This window comes from Takifugu rubripes, chromosome 18, assembly GCF_901000725.2.
Source record: "Takifugu rubripes chromosome 18, fTakRub1.2, whole genome shotgun sequence".
Lineage (NCBI taxonomy): Eukaryota > Metazoa > Chordata > Actinopteri > Tetraodontiformes > Tetraodontidae > Takifugu > Takifugu rubripes.
Window position 1 is genome coordinate 9,744,703 of NC_042302.1, and position 20,712 is coordinate 9,765,414.

The window sequence follows — 20,712 nt, forward strand, 5'->3', positions numbered from 1 at the left end:
CTTACGTAAGCGGACGCTAGCGTTTGTCCCTGTTAGCTAAACATGCTACCAACATCACAATCCAAGCAGTCCTGAGAATGACAGTCATTGTTTGACACAGGTGTGTCCATTGTTCTTCCTCTCTGCGTCCCGTCCAGCGTGTTTGGGGACGTCTTATCATGCTTTTTCATCATGACGAGTCACTTTGATCCCGTTACTGGGACAAAGGCAGCAACGAAGGAGGAACTCACAATTCAGCATCTGAACTCTTGAGAGTTCTGCTGTTCCACCACCAACAGTCACACAGGTGCATCACCGTCTGCTGCACCATTCGCTAACGTGAGCTGTGCGATTAGCTGCTCCTCTCTCAAAGCCAAACATTCCTGCTTTTATCTCCATTCGTCCTGTTTTGTGCGAACAAATCGCTGTTGCGTAACGTGAAATCTGGGACTGAAGCAACTATTCTGCTGGTACGACCGTCAGGAAATTTAGAGATTAGATGTGAGGTTTCTTCCCTTTGCTGCGTTATTAGCTCAAACCTCAGAGACGCGTCGTCATGAGACTTCCTGCTGTCTTAATGTGCCACAGACTTCAGGTCCCTGAGGAGGCTCGGAGCAGAACCATCAGACGGGTTCTTCTTCACTGGAATGTCGGTTATTTAAGGGAACATGTGATGGCGCCCTAAAGCCTGTGGGGGCTCCTCCAGACCTGCAGGGGAGGTGGGACACAACGAGACCAACGAGACCTCAGAACCAGCTGAGCTTCTCCAGCATGAGAGGACCCCAAATACTGCTGTCATCAGGGGACAGAGGGGACAGAGGTGGGAGACGGGACAGAGGGGACAGAGGGGACAGAGGGGACAGAGGTGAGAGAGGGGACAGAGGGGACAGAGATGAGAGACGGGACAGAGGTGACAGAGGGGACAGAGGGGACAGAGGTGAGAGACGGGACAGAGGGGACAGAGATGAGAGACGGGACAGAGGGGACAGAGATGAGAGACGGGACAGAGGTGAGAGAGGGGACAGAGGGGACAGAGGTGAGAGAGGGGACAGAGATGAGAGACGGGACAGAGGGGACAGAGATGAGAGACGGGACAGAGGTGAGAGACGGGACAGAGGTGAGAGAGGGGACAGAGATGAGAGAGGGGACAGAGGGGACAGAGATGAGAGACGGGACAGAGGTGAGAGAGGGGACAGAGGGGACAGAGGTGGGAGAGGGGACAGAGGGGACAGAGGTGAGAGAGGGGACAGAGGTGACAGACGGGACAGAGGGGACAGACGGGACAGAGGTGAGAGAGGGGACAGAGGTGAGAGAGGGGACAGAGGGGACAGAGGTGACAGAGGGGACAGAGGTGAGAGAGGGGACAGAGGGGACAGAGGGGACAGAGGTGACAGAGGTGAGAGAGGGGACAGAGGTGAGAGAGGGGACAGAGGGGACAGAGGTGGGAGAGGGGACAGAGGGGACAGAGGTGAGAGAGGGGACAGAGGGGACAGAGGTGAGAGAGGGGACAGAGGGGACAGAGGTGGGAGAGGGGACAGAGGTGACAGACGGGACAGAGGTGAGAGAGGGGACAGAGGTGAGAGAGGGGACAGAGGGGACAGAGGTGACAGAGATGAGAGAGGGGACAGAGGGGACAGAGATGAGAGACGGGACAGAGGTGAGAGAGGGGACAGAGGTGACAGACGGGACAGAGGTGAGAGAGGGGACAGAGGTGAGAGAGGGGACAGAGGGGACAGAGGTGACAGAGGGGACAGAGGTGAGAGAGGGGACAGAGGGGACAGAGGTGACAGAGGGGACAGAGGTGAGAGAGGGGACAGAGGTGACAGAGGGGACAGAGGTGGGAGAGGGGACAGAGGGGACAGAGGTGAGAGAGGGGACAGAGGGGACAGAGGGGACAGAGGTGAGAGACGGGACAGAGGTGCAACAAGCTCACCTGGTCACCAGGGTGCTTTGCTTCATGTTTGTGAGGACACACCCCTTTTCTGTCACAATGCTGGTGAAATCTACAGATGACACAGCAGATTTTGCATATCCCCTGTGTAGATCACACACACACACACACACACACACACGCACACACACACACACACACACACACACACACACCTGGGACCTCTGGAGGGAAACAAAGCACCTGAGCAGGAACCCAGGTGGCGCCTGAAGGTGCAGCCTGAGGTGGGGAGCGTCTGTATCCTCTGGTGGGGAGCGTCTGTACCTTCTGGTGGGGAGCGTCTGTATCCTCTGGTGGGGAGCGTCTGTATCCTCTGGTGGGGAGCGTCTGTACCTTCTGGTGGGGAGCGTCTGTACCCTCTGGTGGGGAGCGTCTGTACCTTCTGGTGGGGAGCGTCTGTACCTTCTGGTGGGGAGCGTCTGTACCCTCTGGTGGGGAGCGTCTGTACCTTCTGGTGGGGAGCGTCTGTATCCTCTGGTGGGGAGCGTCTGTACCTTCTGGTGGGGAGCGTCTGTACCCTCTGGTGGGGAGCGTCTGTACCTTCTGGTGGGGAGCGTCTGTACCTTCTGGTGGGGAGCGTCTGTACCCTCTGGTGGGGAGCGTCTGTACCTTCTGGTGGGGAGCGTCTGTATCCTCTGGTGGGGAGCGTCTGTACCTTCTGGTGGGGAGCGTCTGTACCCTCTGGTGGGGAGCGTCTGTACCTTCTGTCCATCCCAGATCGTCTGGTGACCTCGTGTGAACTGTAAAATGAGGAGTTCCCCCAGAGGCGCCGAAGCTTCGGCCCCTTTTCAATGAAGTGAAATCCTTGGGAATTTCTTCAATGTATCCTTTACATCAAAGCATCTGACTGTCCTCTTTGTTCTCTTGCTGAAACACATTTTGGTGTTTGTTGGGGATGAATCAGGGTTTCATTGAGTTGTCAGTATAAATAAGGATAATAAAAGGGTCAACATATAAAAGGAGTCCCTGTATGAGCAGCTGGACTGAGCCGCTACAGCTAACAGCTAACAGCTAACAGCTAACAGCTAACAGCTAAGAGCTTCTGGTTTAAAACTATCAAATATATTTGAAACTATCAAATGCTCTAAAATGTTTATTTAAATTCCAGGAGACACACGCTGACCCACAGGGAGGACGATTCTGGACACCCTCCTGGAATCCTAATGAGTCCAGATCAGACACTGAGGTGGTTTACCTGTGGACCCAGAGAACCAGGAGGCCTCAGTCCGGTCCACTTCCTCCCGCTAGAATAAGGGCTGTTGTCCCACCCAGTCATCTGAAACTGCAAAGTTGGGGGGGGGGGGGGGGGTGTTTTCAAACGTAGCACCTTTCTTTGTGGGTGTGATGGGCTCAGAGGGCGAAGCAAAACAAGCAGAGCGGCCAGACCAGGACCCAGGGCCCTGTCACAACTTTACCTGCTGGTGAGAACTCAACCCTCCGTTTCAGAACCAGAGAACCTCAGAACTGTTCCAGCGGGGGGGTCGAAGTGTGGCAGCTCAGATCCTGAAGAACCTACGCTGGGAAACACACTTTTAGATATTATTATTATCGCCAGCAAATACAAGAAGGTTGTGGGTTTGACTCCTGGCTGGGGGGTTGATGGCAAGACAAATGTCTCCTGGGTGTTCCCGACATGAGCTGGGCCAAGTGGGGGTCCCTGGGGAACGCCACCGCTGGTTCAGTGGCTTGAAATCTTTCCAGGCTGAATCTAACAGAGCCAAAATCACCCTAAGGTGAAAAGAAACAGAGTTTTCTGTGATCTGCTGGTCGTGACCCCCCCCCCCCCCCCCCCGGTTACTACGGGAGTCAGAAACAAGCCCCCCCCCCCCCCGTTGGCGCGCCTAGTGACGGCTAGCCACACTGTCCTCTCACACCAGAACGTGGCTTCTGTCAGCTTGTTGCCATCTTTGTGTCTGAAAACACCTCCCAGTAGAACGGGTGGGAGCAGCTCTGTGCCCCCCCCCGCCCCCCCCGCCCCCCCGGAGCTGCTGCGTACCTGCCGAGAGGCGACCTTAATCCCACGACCTTCAGGCTGCCAAAACAGGCGAGCTTCGCCTCACTAAACTGCCACTTTTTAAGGAGCGTCGGACGGTGTCCACACCTTCGTCCTCCCTCCGTGTCGTTATTCCAGAGCACAACGGGGATTTAAGACAACCTTCAAATGCACAAATTATATGTAAACACAGGAATCACTTAATTACCGTGTATGTTATTTTACCCCCCCATTAGTGTTCTGTTTCAGGGACGGTATAGTAGCTCCTTTGTTGACAGCCCCCCCAGTTTTGTGAGTACAGTAAATCAGGCTAAGCTAAGCTCTTTCGCTATGTGACTGGTTTGACTCCAACCTTTTGCCAACTGGTGCTGAGGCCTTTTTCCCACACAGATAGCTGGTTATTAACGGGGACCGTGTTCCAGGAATCCCCCCCCCCCCCGTACAGTTAATCCTGAAGAAGTTGATGAGCCGGTAAAGACAAGCAGGAGACGAGAGGACGAACTGGAGAAACTTCATTTCTCTTCAGTTGAGCGGAACAACTTAGCTGCTGTTTGCGTGAGCAAAGAGCCGATTCGGTGTCGCGCTGCTAATATTTACCCAGAGAAACGCTGAGTCATGGTCACGTTGCACATGCTGACGTCACAGTCCAGGTTCTGACGCAGTCCTGTCCCAGCTTCAGAGACACAATAAAGAGGACATTAATCAAACGTTGACGAGATTGTTCTAGAAATGAGTTCTGGCCCGACCCCGAGGGCGTCATCATGAGAGGGCGACCCAGCAGCTCATGAAGGTCAAAGTTCTCTGCTGGGTGACCCGGCTGACGGGGACCTGCGTCTCAGAAACGGACCTCTGGCTCCGTCATGATTTGTTATCAAGTGTATTTCTGTGCGTTATGCATCAACATGACCTGGATGAGTGACGTGCACGTGGTGTTTGTCCACAGGTTGGACAACCTTGTCCAGGTCGTCCTTCAGCTCTTACCTGAAGTGGCAGAATGGACAGATGGACTAGTTGGACCTCAATGAAGGACGTCAGAACATCTAAAATCTTGAGATCCGGACAGATCTGTGCTGCGTCCCTCCCAGTCTGGACCTCCAGCACATCCAGGACCAGCTGGGAAACGGAGCGGACGGATCTGCTCATTGAGGCTCGTCTCAAAGATCCCGACGCCGAGCCAGGTGGATCCTACAGAGATATGGACTCACGACAGACTCACCAGGAGCAGCTTCCATCACGCCGGAGCTAAAATGGGTCTGTAGCTTCACGTTTGTCAGCGGTTCTGAGGGTTCTGGCACCGCTGCAGGTTCCAGGTGGACCCAGATGTAGCTCAGAGGCGGCTGAGCTAAAGACTGCGGGTTACATAAGCGGGCTGACCCGTTTGGAAAGATCACACGCGGCTGCTACATGTCAGCAGTAGATGTCAGCGGCCGCAGGAGCCTCCAGGAGCTCCGCCACCTCCGCGCGTCTCCAAACGCACACAAAGAAGCCTTTCATTCACATTTTTATTGTTTATAACGTCACCGATACAAAACATCCTCTTAGTCTGTAAAAATTACAAATCTGAATTTTCAGCCTGATCGCAGGAAGCTGCGACCAGCGGAACCACGGAGCGCGTGCTGCTCCGCCGAGGCTCATAGGAAGGCAGGAGCTTCTGGGCGAAGCTCTCCGTGACACCGTCAGAAGGAGCTGGGACCTGGTCCGCAGGGTCGCCCCAGGGTCGCCCAGGGTCGCCCCAGGGTCGCCCCCCCCCCCCCCCAGGGGCCGGAGCGCGCACGGCTGCAGTTTACAGCTTGGCTCAAACGTGCAGAAGATGAATGAAGTTCTTCCGTGAAGGAAAAACAAACCTGAGATCATGGAGAGCTAATGACTTGCTTCCGTTCGATCCATCCTGGCAGTGATGAAGGCGATGCCGATGAGCTCATCACCAAACGTTCAGAACCAGAACCGTCGGCAGCTGCAGTTCAAGTAACATCAAAGTAAAAACGTTCCCAAACCCTGGGGCAGCTTTGTCTGACAGCACTCGATGAAGAACAAACAGGTCTGATTGTCTGGTGGAGGTGAGAGCTGGCTACCAGGGGAGGCTCCTGCAGGTCAGCTAGGGCGCTATGCTAGCACAGCGAGCATACAGACAAGAGCAACGGTGCTCTTTGACAGGTGTTGCGCCTCACAAGAACCTTCCTGTGTTCCTGAAACCGTTGAAACATTCAACATCAACACTGATCAGCTGAAATGTGGAGTTGGTCAACAGGAGGCAACGGCGGTGGCGACACGTTGCCCCCGAGACCTCCGGGAAAATCCGATCACATACGTTCACGTGAAGACATGAAAAATGGTCCGTAGACACAAAATATACAAGCGCCAAATAAAACAGCTCTACTGTTGAACAGCAGGAGAGGAAAACAGCTAAAACACGTCAGGTACAGCTCAACTAAAACACTGAAGAGCCTGAAAGCTCCTGAGAAGCCACTCCGACACATGTACCATAAAATACAGATATATACACAACATATACAAATGTCCAAAACGACCATGTCTGTAGTCCAAAAACATGCAGAAAATAGAGCATTTCATTCAAAATATCGTTTAGTTTCATAAACCCACAAAGGATCTGATGACGTCAGCTTTGGCTGGAGGTGGTGGTGACACGCACGAATGTGGGGGGGTCGCTCGTCCTCAGAGGTTCCACCAAAGGCACCGTCAATTTCTGGGAAATTAGGGGGTTTGGCTCATGCAAAAACTGCAAATATCAATACATCCGATGGCGATAATCAAAGTCCACCAATCCGCTGGGTGACGTCTGAGCCGTTTCAGCCGCTCGACGCGTTTTTCTGGGATATTTTAGAGGCGGAATGATCGTAAACATCATAAACAATCAAGTTTCATTTGTCCCCATTCAGCTTTAAAAGGAGATGCTTTTAGAAACGGCGCAGCCTAATCAATTATTCCAGCCGATGTAATTAGCACGTGTTGGAAAATACTTCCTAGCACCTTGTTAGCTCTGCAGGCGCCGCGAGATGGAATCCACGGCACATGTGAGCAGTAAACACGGTTCTGGTCCGTTTCCAACACCAACACTGGCTGACAGAGAAGCGCTGGTGTTAGCATGTAGCAGCCTAGCATAGATTAACCGTTCAGATGACACGTTAATACATGTGTGTGTGTGTGTGTGTGTGTGTGTGAGAACGTGTTGTTGAGGGCATTCTTGAATTATGGAGGACGAGCAGCTCCACCTCCAAATGTTGTTCCTGGACTCGGAGGTTTGCCAGCTCGTCACGGCAGAGTTCAGAACACTGGTTCTGACGGTCGGCAGCTGGTACCAGTGGCGGTTTTAATGATCTCGGGGGATTGTTGCGATCCCGCCGCTGTGGTGGGATTCTCTGGTTTGTGTGGTTTCAGAGGGTGACACTGGATGATTGACTCAGCTGATGAACACTGTCACGTCCAGGTGCCTTCACCTGGACCTGAGCGCTTTAGTGGCCGCCGCTGGAGCCCGGCGGGTTGTGGATCCAGTCCAGGACGATGAGGGACAAGCTGCCGATCATGAACACGACTCCCACGACCAAAAAGACGGCCGCCTGAGGGGAGAGACGCCAGGGATCATTTCAAGGCTAACGGGCTACTTGAGGGGGCTCTTCTGCAGACTCACCCCGATCTTCTGTGGGGAGCGCAGCGGCACCGACTTGACCAGGCGCAGGTAGAAGGCAGCAGGTAGGATGAAGATGAGCATGGTGGCAGCGGACGAGCCTGCGGGTCAAAGCAGCCATGTTTAGGCTTCCCCTTTCAACCCATCGTTGACCTTTGACCCCCCTGGACGACCTCCTGTACTCGCCAGGAGTTGAGTCAGGTCTCCCATCGGTCCTGGACCAGTCCTGGGTCCAGGACAGGAAGTCCTGTGTGGACTCTACAGACAGACGACTACCACGACCTGCACCCGACCACGACTGAATCTCTGTGGTCTCCTGCACGGCACCAACATTTCTGCTTCAGATTCAGGCGGATTTTCTGTGCTGGACGAACATCTACGGAGGGATTTTCCTACATTTGAGAGGTTCTATCGGCCCCAGAAGCTGCTCCAAGGGCACTTAATCCCTTTACGCAGTAAGACCCAACAACAACAGGACTTTATTACATTTTATCTGAAAAAGACGCCTCGAGATGAACATTTAAGGTCATTTTAATGCTTATGCACCCTACAGACAGACTGGACCCTTTATTACAGTGTAATAACTCTAGAGAGAAGATGAGAGGCACATTTTGACTTTAGGCTCATCTGTTGCTGCACCAACAGCACCTTTTCTATGTTGGTTCACTCATCGAGGATCATTAAATGTCACTTTTACTCACCGATGAAGCCGAAGATGTCCCTGATGGTGGGGACGAAGATGACCAGCATGTTGTTGAAGGCCAGGATGGCGGCGGCGATCAGCATGTGACGGGTCCAGCTGAAGTCCCGTCCGCTGAACAGCAGGGTGGTGATGGAGGAGCGGATCTGGGGTGGCAGAGCGACAGCAAACGTCTGAGCTTTGACTGATTCAGAGAGCGAGAAGGTTTGGAGAATCAGGCCCCATAAGAAAAGAGGAGACCGTTTGGTGAGGTCCTGTTGTGCTGACTGTCCCCGATAGTGCTCAAAACAAACACACAGACGCACACACTAGAGCAGCAGTGTGTGTCTCTGTGTGTGTGTGTGTGTGTGTGTGTGTGAAACAGGAGGCTCCGGCCCAGAAGCCTGGTGCTGCTCAGTATCAGGGGGCCTCCACAGGCGGCCACTGGGTGAAAGGTTGTCAGGATTAGGTGAAACCTCCGGCGCCGCTGTGGCCCACAGGGGGCGTGGCTAGGACAGGGGGTGGGGCTTGCTCATTGAGAAGGGCAGGGGATTATGCCCTGCAGTGAAAGAGCGGCGAGCAATTGCATCAGCCGTGGCCAGAAGGGAAGCGCAGGACTCTCGTGACTCCGCCCCAAAGGCCTCCCGCCTCAAACAGACTCCAACCTTGAGCACACTCCAGTTCCTGGCTCGGCCTTCATGGTCGTGGTCACCGTGGCGGCTCAATAAACACCGGTGCCGGGACAGATTCAGAGCCTCTAGAACCCTCCTGTGCTCGCACACACGCCTGTAATCATGACCGAAGACAGGGCGGCGGTGGCAGCTGCGGCGCATTGACCTCTATCTGCACGGTGGGGGCACCGGGACGGCGCCTGCCCCCCCACCGCTGCGCTGCCAAGGAAGTGTCCCAAGTCTGACCTCATTTCTTGTGAGTGATGGAGGCGATAATTCAGCCGGGGCTTCTTCCCACCACCTCTTGCGCAATCAGGCCTCGGGGGGGGACTCGAGTGTGGTCGCGGTATTTCTCTCCAAGGCGCCGAACCGTTCGGCAGCCCGCCGTTACCTGGCGCGGGGGCGTGTGGTGGGGGGGGTTCGATCATGTGATATTTGCTGAGGGTCTGTGAAGGAACCGCTGGGCCAGATCAGACCGGGTCTCTGGGTCCTAGTTTGAGCTGCAGGCGGAGGAACACGGCCGAGCCGAACCACCGCCAATATTTAAATTCACAGATGTTGAGTGGAAACAGAAGCGGGGGGGGGGGGGGGGGGGGGGGGGGGGGGGGGGGGGACCCGTTAAGGGTAACAACACTGAGACACTTTGAGAGCGAAAAAGAGAAGTGAAAGAAAAACAGGATATTAGAACAAATAACCAGCGTTGTTTTTGTCCTTAAACACCAAGTTACGGAACTGTCAGAACTCCTGATGATGGCGCCGCTTCAATCGGATCATTCGGGCTCGTTTACAGCTATAAATGAAGTTTAAACTTTATTTCTGTTCAAGTACTCGATAAAATTTCTTGTTTCCTTAAATGCTAAAATTAAAAAGTCTATTCTGCAAAATAATCACAAAGAACTGAGACAAAATGTTTAAGATTTGCCTTTAATGATCATTAAATGTGATTATTTATATGTGATTATTTTAGATTAATGCAAAACGATGTTTTAAAACAGATCTGATTTAGTGGGAAAGAAGAAAAGAAATGAAAGAAAGAAAAACACAAACACACACCTGCAGTTTGGGCTTTTTTCTCTAAAAGAGCTGCTTCACTAATCTGCTTTGATGCTCAGATCAAAGGAATTCTCCAAGTTTCCATTTGACATTTGAGAATCTTCTGACCTTCAGCCAGAGATTAACGTTAGCTTTGACTGCCAGCGTCCTTGGCTCCCACGGACGAGAGTGTGTGTGTGTGTGGGTGTGTGTGTGTGTGGGGGGGGGGGGGGCGTGTGTGTGTGTGTGTGTGGGTGTGTGTGCGTGTGTGTGTGTGTGGGTGTGTGTGCGTGTGTGGGTGTGTGTGTGTGTGTGGATGTGTGCGTGTGTGTGTGTGTGTGGGTGTGTGCGCGTGTGTGGGTGTGTGTGTGCGTCTGTGGGTGTGTGTGTGCGTGTGTGGATGTGTGCGTGTGTGGGTGTGTGTGGATGTGTGTGGGTGTGTGTGTGTGTGTGTGTGTGGGGGGGGGGGGGGTGCGTGTGTGTGTGGATGTGTGCGTGTGTGGGTGTGTGTGGGTGTGTGTGTGTGTGTGTGCGTCTGTGGGGGTGTGTGTGCGTGTGTGGGTGTGTGTGTGTGTGGGTGTGTGTGCGCAGTGTGTGTGTCTGGGTGTGTGTGTGTTCCCCTCCTCACCCTGTTCACCCTGACGTTCCGCCATCGTCCCTTTTTCAGTTTTTAGAAACTTTTCCTTTTACCGTTAATTATTAATGATTATAATTGTTTTGAGTGTTTCATCGACGGGACAAGAATGTGTGAAGAATCTGTTTCACTGTTGCTAGGAAACGGTTGGTTACTTTTGTCTGAAATTGCGCCGTCTTCTCGCTGTCTAACCGTGAGCAGCCACCCATGAGTGTCGCCCCCGTGGCTCCGCCTCCCTGTCTCCGGCTGGCAGGGGGCAGCGCCAGGGGTTTTTCCACTGTCCCTGTAAACTTCCACAGTGGGGGGTGGGGGAAGGGGGGGTTGGTCCCCCCAGAAAGACAGGGGGGGGGTGGGTCCCCCTGCAGAAACGCAGCAGCAGCATCTTCTAAAAATGTGGTCTGTGGGTTCATATTTGTGTGTTTATGTTTGTGTAGCGATGCAAATGAGATAGACGGTTGCGTATGTGTGCGCGTGCCCGCGTGCGTGTGCACGAACAGTTTAGGAGAGCTTCTCCATGATTATGTTGCGATTTGCTGCCCTCTTGTGGCCGTTCAACGAATCCGCAGCCAGATTGGAAATTTAAAAAACTGATGGCGAAAGCGCGTGCGCGCGTGCGTGTGAGTGAGCGTGGAAGGTGAGGCTGACAGCTCCTGGGGAAGGTGGCCATTTTTGTTCTCCTCGTGTCAGACAAGAACTAAAATTAGACTGAACATGTATGGGCTGAAAAGGCCGAGCGTGCGCGTGTGTGAAGGAATGTGATGGTTCAGCGGCGGCAGCAGGGGGCGAGCACGCCCTCTGGCCGGGCGGCGACTCACCGGGAACAGCACGATGGGCACGGTGAGCGTGACGGCCGTCAGCACCGCCAGGCGCACCAGCAGCAACATGGTGTCGAACTTGTAAACCTTGGTGAAGGTGTGGAGCAGCTCGGCCTCCACGTTGTCTGTGGAGGAGAAACGGTGAGTGGACACGTCAGCTCAGCACCCGCCGCCGCCGGGACCCCGGCGAGACATCGAGCACGTCCTCCCACGTCCCCCGATGTCCCCCGATGTCTCGCCGTCACTCACCGTAGAAGGTGAGGTAGCCGAAGAGAGCCGACATCATGTACATCAGCAGCATGGTGAGGATGGACAGGTTGGACACGTTCTGCATGCGTCTCCTGCTGCGGCTGTGGACACACAAAACCCAGCGTTGAGACACGTCCACCACGTCCTGAGGTGGACAGAAACAGGCGGCCAAGCGTTGGCCCGGCGACGCCCACAGAGCTGAACTCAGCGAGCGAAGAGACGGTAAAACCTCCGATTCAGCATCTCACCGCTGAACAAAACAACCACTCTGAGGGGTTTAGGACTTCACGTGGGACACCAGCACCAAAAGCCCGTCTGCATCTCCACGGCAACGGAAGGAAAGCACCGTGGGAGTGTATCTTTGTACGTACTCTTTGAGCTCGCTGTAGATGGGCAGCACCTCCGGGTGGCACACGAAGGCGAAGGCCAGGATGGGGATGGTGTACGCCGTCTGCAGGACACACACACAGGTCGGTGGGTGGGAACCCCCCCAGAAACCAGGCAGCTTTACACACACACACACACACACACACACACACACACACCGGAGGAGGCCTCAGCCTGACGTCACCGTACCTGAGAATTAAAGACGAAGTACTTGGGCGTGCACATTTCCTCCAGGTCGGCGTGGGGCACGGCGGCGGGCTGCTGGGCGCCGGGGCTGGAGAGGAGCGCCGGGGACATGTCGGCGCGGGAGAAACCGGCGAGAGCGGAGCTGTTGTGCTGGTACAAGCCCATCATCTCCGACGCGTTAGCGCTGACGTTGGCGTTATGGAAGAAGAAGGGAAGCGGACACGGCAGGTGCATCTTCTTATAGATCACCTGGAAGGGAGGAGACGGATCACCGCTGATCCCTGGATCCACCTGCTGATCCACCTGTTCTCCTCAAACTATGAGCAACTCGGGAACTTACCACCCCCAGAAAAAAGACCATGCAGGAGAGGGAGAAGCCGCTGGTGTAGCCCAGGTAGCCTGAGGCAGAAAAGGAGGATTACTGGAGGAGGCAGCTGCTGAGCAGATGTTGTCTATTCTCAGAGCTGGGTCATCGCTCTCGTATCGATGTGACCCAAATCCAAAATAGATCAGCACCATCTGACACCGCGGAGGCCTTCAGGACGGCCCGCCGACGCCGCCAACATCCACCTCCAGCATTCTGCAATCATCCCGGCGGATTTCTGGCTGCTGACGCGGCGAAATCGGATCGCTGGCTAAGACGTTCTAGAGTGATCGTTAAGTACCGGAGCTGGAAGCGGAGCGGAGGGTGGTTCCGTCAGAAGCATCCGAGCCGTAATCGGAACTCTTACCCAGATTTTTGAGGAGGGACAGAGGCAGGATGACCCCGATGGACACAAATATCACCAGGTAGTTTCCGTTCAGGTACCATTCGCTGCAGGAGAGTTTGGACGGGTCAGAGCCGGCCCTATAATCCGTGTGTGTGTGTGTGTGAGTGTGTGAGTGTGTGTTCGGGAACGTGCGCTCACCCAGAGTTTTCCTCCAAAGCCAGGAAGGTCCGGATCACTTCAGGAAGCTCATACTTGACGATGAACAGGTAGCTGGACATGGCTGAGAGGACAGGACAGACACGGGCCTGGCGTTAGATGGGCCTGGGTCACATGACTTGGGGTCACATGACTATAATCTGCCTACCGCCGATGTTCTGCATGATTATGGACCCGAAGGCGGCCATCTTCCCGGGCCAGCCGAAGGCTCTCTCCCCCAGTTTTTCATAGATGAGGGACCCTGTTAGGACAGAGGGGAGACAGGTCAGCAAGGACAAGCTGCTGGATCTGCTGGGGGGGCGGTTGGAGTCAGGAAGGGGTCCCACCACTCACCTCCTTCCTTGGCCGTCATCAGGAGCAGGTGAACAGAGTAGAGGGACAGGATGGCCACAGCGATGAGCAGGAAGCTGCACAGACACAGGCAGGTTAAGGGTCTGGAGGGGGTTGAAGACTAGTCTGCAGCACTGGAGCGTCCAGCCCGCCGGCCCTGGGCCAGGACCGCCGCCACCTCCTGGGGTCACAGGGGGACCCAGGTGGACATGGGGGGTTATGGGGACGGCACACCGGCTCCTCAGTCCGGCTGAAGGACACAATCTGCTTCGTGATCTTCAGCCTGTCCTCATTTGAGGCTGTGAGGACTGAAACTACAGCTCGGCTCAACGCGTCCCCGAACATTTCATCATTAGCATGTAGCATGTAGCACTTAGCGACGGCAGGTGGCGGGACTCTTACGTGAAGAGCACGATGCCGGTGTTGGCCATGGCGAAGGACAGGCCCAGGATGCCGCTGCCCATGATGGCGTTGCTCAGGTTGAACACAGACATGCCGAAGGACGTGTGTCCAGGATGCTGCAGGACGCAAGGAGACAAGGCTCAGAGCAGAACCTAAACACATTTCCAGACCGTCTTTAGGTCCAAATGTGCCCGATTTAGAGCTGAACCCGTCTCCCTTCTCTTACATATTCCTCGTGATACTCCTCATACTTCTTCTTCTTCATCATCCCATTGGACAGGAACTTCTGGCTTTCTGCGTCCTCGTTGTCGTCCAGGAACTGACTGAAAGACACAAAACTCCCTCATGTGACTCCGTTGCATCATTGTGCAGAACCTCGACCGCGAGCGGCTCCGCGCCCCCCCACCTGTCCAGGGTGGCCTTCTCGGCGTCCACCGGCTCCGTGTAGCCGTCGTCCAAGCTGTCGGCGCTGTCGTCATCCGTCACCATGGACACTTTACTCAGCTCCATACGATCCACAACTCCTGGCATGTTGGCACAGAGCGGCGAGCGGTAGAGAATGTGGGTTTGCAGAGTTCAGAGGTCACCAGGTGGAACTCAGATCTGTTAACTGCACGAAAAAGAACCGGTCAACTTTGAGAACTAAAATATACATCCAGATATTTCAGACACGACCATCTGAGCTTAAATGGAGCAAACCCTAGCCTAGCCCTAGCCAGCCCTAGCTAGCCCTAGCTAGCCCTAGCCAGCCCTAGCTAGCCCTAGCCAGCCCTAGCTAGCCCTAGCCAGCCCTAGCCAGCCCTAGCTAGCCCATGTTTCTCACTGTAATCAGGAACTCAGCCCAGGTTCCTCCTGCAGCCTCAGTGGCAACACTCACTTCCTCAGTGTTTCCTGGAAGCACGTGGACAATGGGAGGAAGTTGCGCAACACTTCATTCCTGCTCGCTGGTCAACAAAAATCTGCCGGGCAACATTAACCTTGAATCCTGGATGGCGTCTTCCTGACGTCAGGAGGGAGTTTTACAGCTGTTCCCACATATCTGAAGGGGGTCCACTGTGATACTGGTCTCACTATTTCACAAACCAGTCCTCCCACTTCCTGGAACTGGAGGAATGTTATTGGAAACACACAAAGCCCCGCCCAGGTTGCTCCAGGGTGACCGGCGGCTGGCGTCCGTTGGCGAGCGCCCGTCAGCTCAGACCAACAAACTCTGAAACCAGGTCAGAGATGCAGCGGGTTCATGAGGCCGCCGCCATCAACAGGTCTCCTTGTTCCTGTGTGAGCGGGTTCACCCGGCCCGGCCCGGCCCGGCCCAGTTGGAGAGGCCCGTGAGGAGCTGCAGCATTCACCACCCTGTTACGCAACACAAAGCCTCCATCATTGGAACCATCGACAGCTTTGCCCGACACTCACAAAGGACTCTTTGATTGGACAGAAGGAAAAACGCTCCTCGCTGACAAATGATGCAGGAGACGAAAACCACAGCGCCGCTTACGCAACCGCAGCGCCGCTCACGCAACCACAGCGGCGCTTACGCAACCACAGCGGCGGCGGCGGCGGCGTGAAGAACAAAACCACTAAAATCCAGTTTTTGCTGAAATGAATTTCTAAGAACTTGAAGTAGCTCCTGAATTAGCGCTTCAGAGCAACGTCTCCAGACTCCACATGAAGCTGCAGCCCGTGGCATTAGCACGCTAACACGCTAGCTTTGAATCAGCAGAACACGAGCGTGTGCACGTGGCTGATTTGAACAGTCGTAAACCGTCTAAGAACCGAGACCAGAACGTCTCCCGTGTCTCCTCAAGACGTTAACGTCAGAAACGGGCCAGAAAACAGGAAAACAACATGGAGGCTAGCGTGGGCGCAGCGCTGGTGGCGCTCGTTAGAGCTGATTTTAAACGATGGCAGATGACGGTGGCCCCAAAGGTTCAGTCCGGAGGGAGCGTTCCCACCTGCCCACCGGACCCCAGCTGATAACAACCCGGCCCGTTGTTCGGCTCAGTCCCACCGACGACCGGCCTGATGTTGGCGGGCGTTCGCGGTTTCTTGCTCGGGCTTGTGGAGACGTTGTTGTCGCTGGATGACGCAGGTGCGACTTCGTGACCACCTCAATCATCCGACAAGTCTTGGTCCGACGGCCGGAACCAGCGAGCCCGAGTCACATGATGCTTTGATCACCACGTGTCTCTTTAAACTTTCTACAAACTAAACAATCACATGATCCAGCATGTAGAAGATCCTCTGGAACAATTTAAACATCATGAGGACTAAACCAGCCCCTCCCACCAACCCCCCTTCCCTCCCCAGAGCCCCCTCCCACCAACCCCCCCTCCCCTCCCCAGAGACCCCGACCCCCCGCCCCCCCCCCCCCCCTCCCCAGAGACCCCGACCACCAGCCCCTCCCAGCAGCCCCCCCCTCCCCAGAGCCCCCGCCCACCAGCCCCCCCCCCCCCCCCCCCAGAGACCCCGACCACCAGCCCCTCCCAGCAGCCCCCCCCTCCCCAGAGCCCCCGCCCACCAGCCCCCCCACCGGTTTGGTTTCCAGCGCTAAAGTCCGACCGCTTTGAGCCAACACGGATTAAGCGGCTCCGCTCGCCGCTAACGTCCACACCAAACGCCTCGGTACAGCTAATCTCTCCGCCTGCTGCTGCCAGGAGGATTCACCTGCCCGGGAGCGTTACCATCACAGGCTGCAGCAGGGACGGAGGACGGAGGCGCCTGAACCGCTGGACAGCAGGAGCCAACCGGCAAACTCACGAGACGCAGCGGCACCGACCGGACAGGTGTGGACGACACCAGGAGCTGCCGGAGCCAGTCCTGTCCAGCTTCAGTCCTGTCCAGCTTCAGTCCTGTCCAGCTTCGGTCCTGTCCAGCTTCAGTCCTGTCCAGCTTCAGTCCTGTCCAGCTTCAGTCCTGTCCCATTTCAGTCCTGTCCAGCTTCAGTCCTGACCCACTTCAATCCTGTCCAGCTTCAGTCCTGTCCCATTTCAGTCCTGTCCAGCTTCAGTCCTGTCCAGCTTCAGTCCTGTCCAGCTTCGGTCCTGTCCAGCTTCGGTCCTGTCCAGCTTCAGTCCTGTCCCGTTTCAGTCCTGTCCCGTTTCAGTCCTGTCCAGCTTCACTTTGGTCCGAGCACATTTCTCATGTTCCTGCAAACCTGATTTTTTGAAGCCAACCCGAGGACAATACTCACGCTTTAAACGTCTCTTTACGAAGGTCCAACAATGTTTGAACACGTCCGCTGAAGACGGATGATGGACCAGTGAAAGGACGATGAGACGCACTCAGGTGAGAAAACACTCTTTAAAAGACAGGAGGGAGGAGCTTCAGCGGCCAATGAGGACAAGCAGGGTGTGCTCTGACCCCTCCCCCCCCCCCCCTTCCCCCACACACACACACACACTCGTGTCATGGAAAAGAACTGAGGGACCGTTCCGACCCACCGTTCCGACCCACTGTTCCGACCCACTGCTCCGACCCACCACCACTGAAAACCCACATCACAACTGTCACGAAGTGCACGAGACATCAACACAAGCAGCACGTGTGAGGCCAGACATCAAAGGAGAGAGAAATGATGCAGATCAAAGCGCCTCCGCGTCTCACATCATCAACAGGAGCAGCAGCCAGTTGCTCACACTTAAATACTCGGGGTCTCCTCAGGATGGGGTCACGTGACCCGCCACATGACCACTAACACTTTTACTCTTGTGAAATTTGGTGAGTCACAGTTACCAACACCCACGTGCGCACACCAGCCCGTCTCTGTACTCCACTGTTTGCGCACGCACGCACGCACGTTCCCAAAGCGGTCCAGGAGACAACCTGTCCAGGGAAGGCTGTGTCGTTGACAGCCAATCAGAGGGCAGCTCGGGGATGTGCCCGCCCCCGAGGTCATGTCAAAGACAGGTTATTTTGATGGGAACCAAAGAGCATCAAGGCCAGAAACCGGCTCACGTCTCCCCGAGATCTGTTCCATTGGACATTCGTCCCCCTTCAACGAGCTGGTGATGCAGTTAAACTGGTTTCTATTCTGGAACCAGTGCTGAACGCTGGTGGGTTCGTGACCCGAGAGCGATAAATAAAGTTCTCGGGTCCAAATGAGCAGAAGTGAGCCGCCGTTTAGCTAAATGACTCCAAACATCCCAGAGGACAGATTGTCCTGATTTAAAAAGTCCACTCAAAAATGTCATATTATTCGACAGCTTTAGCATAGCCTAGCGTTAGCTCTGTAGCAGCAGTGCCGCTGAAGCAGCAAAAGGTTCTGGAAGGTTTCACAAACAGGCGCTCAGACCCGCTGGGCCTGGACGGTATCGGCCCCGATCAGAACTTTGCGACCTGTTCTGGTGATGAGGGTCACACGGCGACCATCACGCCACCGGAGCCTCAACCAAAACATCCACCATCTCCGCTCAGGTAGCGTGGCGCTAGCGCTAGCTGCTCAGGACCTTCCTGACGTGTTGAGGCGGCGCCGCTGCTTTTACGTAACAGCAGCAGGGTTTCGCCCGTCGTACACGTGAGCTGCGCACGCAGGCGGAGCCGCCGCCCCTGACATCAAAGGTGCTGAACCTGTTTGGGGGCTAGCATGCTAAGCATGCAGCTACATGACTGAGGACTCTGGAAAGTTGCTCCAGCAACCACCTGTAGCGTGAAGCAACATTCCTCCAGAACGCGCCCAACGAGCATTGAACGCCGGCTCCGTCAAACCTCGAAGGGCGTCGACTCGGACCTGATTGGACTGTTTCTTGCTGTTTGGCTTTGGCGTGTTTCTGTGGCTGAAAGGAGCCACAGGTGGATCACATGAGCCGGCTGATGGGGGACCTTTGCTACTCGTTGCTGCTCCGTCCCCTCCGGCCGGCGTTCCAACTTTTTCATCTTATCAGCTGGTATCGATCCGCCCGATGACGACATGGTCTTGTTTTTGTAATAAGGTGGGACTTTGAGTTCAAGGCTGCTGTTCTGACGTCCGCAGGACGGAGAGGACGCGCCGGGTCCTGTCCTCCAGCTAAGCTAAGCTATCGGCAACCAGCACGAGGGGCAGAACCGCTGGGATGAAAACCAGGACGAACCCGTGCTGAACACTGCCGTCGTCATGACGACACACTTGTTTCTGTCACGGGTGACGAGAGTGTCAACAAGAGACAATAGGACATGTCTCATGGGACATTCCACAGTCTCGTTATCAGGGATTTCTCACTCACAAATTAAATTTTGTTCCAATAAAAGTTTGATTCCCAGCAGCAGCAGCAGCGGCGTCCTGAGGGACACGAGGACGGACAGATCTCAACCGTTTGGACTAATGTGAGGGACTCGTGGCCCCACGTCCCTGTTTGACTATTACGCAACGCCGAGTAAAAATAAACAGCGTCTCTCGTGTTGCTACCTTCAGCTGAACGTGCTGACAGATCGGCCTCCGTGCGTCTTTGTGTTAAAGACACCTCCCACAGCTGGTGCTGGTGGTCCGGATCACATCAGTGAGTCCTCCTGCCCGTCCAGAACTATCTGACCCACATGTGGGGGGCCAGGTCTGCCAGGGGGGGCCTGCTGACTGGTGCTGGACCTCTGCTGGGAGCTGAAACCTACTGAACTGAGTCCACTATTATTAAGTTAGCTGCATGTTAGCATCCACATGCTATCCCTCAGGACCTTCAGGGCTGTTTGTCCTCTCTGTAATGACACTTCTGTTAGCACGCTCGCTACAGAACGCTAAAACGTTGGTGAAACCAGTGAGTCGACCTGTTGGTTGAAATTAATTTCTGATCGCAGCTGCAAATTCTCCATGTGGAACCAGACGGGTCTGGCTCAGGGGGTCCGATGGGTTCCGGCCTGGTTCCTTATGGTTCTGCCTTTTAATGACAGACATTCGCGAGTCCCAGACTGGGCTGTGAGCGGCGCTGAACCCACCTGAGAGCCGAGTCAGGTGGTGGCTGTTCTCCAGAACCTACAGGTCCAATTATCAGCCCACACACACACACACACACTCACAAACACACAAACACATCCACACGCACACACTCACACACACAAACAAACTCTCTCTCACACACATACACGCACACACACACAAACTCCAGGATGATGCAACACGGGGGGGGGGGGGGGGGGGGGGGGGCGCAACAACCTGCTTTATCTGAAAGTTCGATTAACCGCGACAAACACACCTGAAACCACCCGCGCGCGCTCCGCTTGGACGGTGAGCGCGTGTCGAACCCGGGCAGCAGGTAACACCCTGCAGGAGGCTCCGCTGCGCTTCCCATAAAAACATAAAAACGAGCCATGAAGGACTCGAACCCGCGTCCGGAGGCGGAACCGCGGCCTCCGGAGACGCGGACGCGCTTCTGCCTGCGTCGGTCTCACTTGGTTCGCAACTGCCCGAAACTCGATTTAAAGGGGCGAAAATCTGCGGGACAAATCCGTCAAATGTGGCGGCAACAACACTGATAAAAGTGCGGGGCGCGTGCGTGATGGTCGGGCACTTACCGACTGTTGCAGCGTGGCGCAGCTGTGCGCAGGGCGGAGGCGGACTGGAGCCGGAGCCGGAGACCCTCAGCAGCAACACGGGGCCGGAGTGGAAATTTCCATCTGCCATGTGATGATGGCAGGAGCGTCGGGTTTCACCTCCAACTTATGGCGGGGGGGGGGGGGGGGCTGTAGGTTGTAAACGTCACTTTGGCTCGTTTGGCCAATAATGAGTTCGTTCCCGTTAAAGTGGGTTCTTCTGGTCTAACTGCAACACTTTAAGGGCTTTAAGGTGCCTTTGGAGGCGGAGGTCCTTTGTTTACGTTCCGCGTGTCCAGGCTGCACACACACGCACAGGCAGACGTGCACAGCAGCCCGG

The 20,712-nt window shown here is 55.2% G+C and overlaps 2 protein-coding genes and 1 long non-coding RNA gene across 5 annotated transcripts in view; all 3 read right to left on the reverse strand.

Moving 5' to 3' along the window:
* The window catches only part of slc38a2 (solute carrier family 38 member 2), a 16,607-nt gene extending 15,961 nt beyond the window's left edge, over positions 1-646 (reverse strand). Inside the window, exon 1 of the mRNA XM_029825836.1 lies at positions 519-646. The gene's annotated coding sequence lies outside the window, so the exon portion shown is untranslated. The remainder of the gene's footprint in view (positions 1-518) is intronic.
* A 1,266-nt stretch (positions 647-1,912) lies between these two features.
* LOC115246689 (uncharacterized) lies at positions 1,913-4,511 on the reverse strand. Its single transcript, XR_003885795.1, has 6 exons — positions 4,276-4,511; positions 3,927-4,085; positions 3,346-3,442; positions 3,126-3,212; positions 2,086-2,797; positions 1,913-1,982 (listed from the first exon to the last, which is right to left on the reverse strand). It is a non-coding gene; the product is annotated as an uncharacterized lncRNA (long non-coding RNA).
* A 900-nt stretch (positions 4,512-5,411) lies between these two features.
* On the reverse strand, positions 5,412-20,507 carry slc38a4 (solute carrier family 38 member 4). 3 transcript variants are annotated; one of them, XM_029825833.1, is made up of 16 exons: positions 20,355-20,507; positions 14,284-14,487; positions 14,104-14,200; positions 13,878-13,993; positions 13,479-13,552; positions 13,294-13,386; positions 13,128-13,209; positions 12,951-13,033; positions 12,560-12,618; positions 12,223-12,468; positions 12,018-12,097; positions 11,647-11,747; positions 11,398-11,522; positions 8,268-8,412; positions 7,570-7,667; positions 5,412-7,498 (listed from the first exon to the last, which is right to left on the reverse strand). In XM_029825833.1, exons 2-16 carry the CDS (start codon positions 14,406-14,408, stop codon positions 7,394-7,396), a joined length of 1,629 nt encoding a protein of 542 aa, XP_029681693.1. In that variant the 5' UTR covers positions 14,409-14,487; positions 20,355-20,507; the 3' UTR covers positions 5,412-7,393. The 3 variants fall into 3 exon arrangements, with proteins under 3 accessions (XP_029681693.1, XP_029681692.1, XP_029681694.1); XM_029825832.1 differs by lacking the exon at positions 20,355-20,507 and adding an exon at positions 17,068-17,224; XM_029825834.1 differs by lacking the exon at positions 20,355-20,507 and adding an exon at positions 16,635-16,760.
* Positions 20,508-20,712: the final 205 nt, after the last annotated feature.

Coding starts and splice junctions, on each gene's coding strand:
- slc38a4 (XM_029825833.1), bottom strand. CDS start 14,408: ATGCCAGGAGTTGTGGATCGTATGGAGCTGAGTAAAGTGTCCATGGTG. Junction 12,469..12,559: donor TGGTCTTTTTTCTGGGGGTG/GTAAGTTCCCGA, acceptor CCTCCCTTCCAG/GTGATCTATAAGAAGATGCA. Junction 12,098..12,222: donor ACTTCGTCTTTAATTCTCAG/GTACGGTGACGT, acceptor TGTGTCCTGCAG/ACGGCGTACACCATCCCCAT.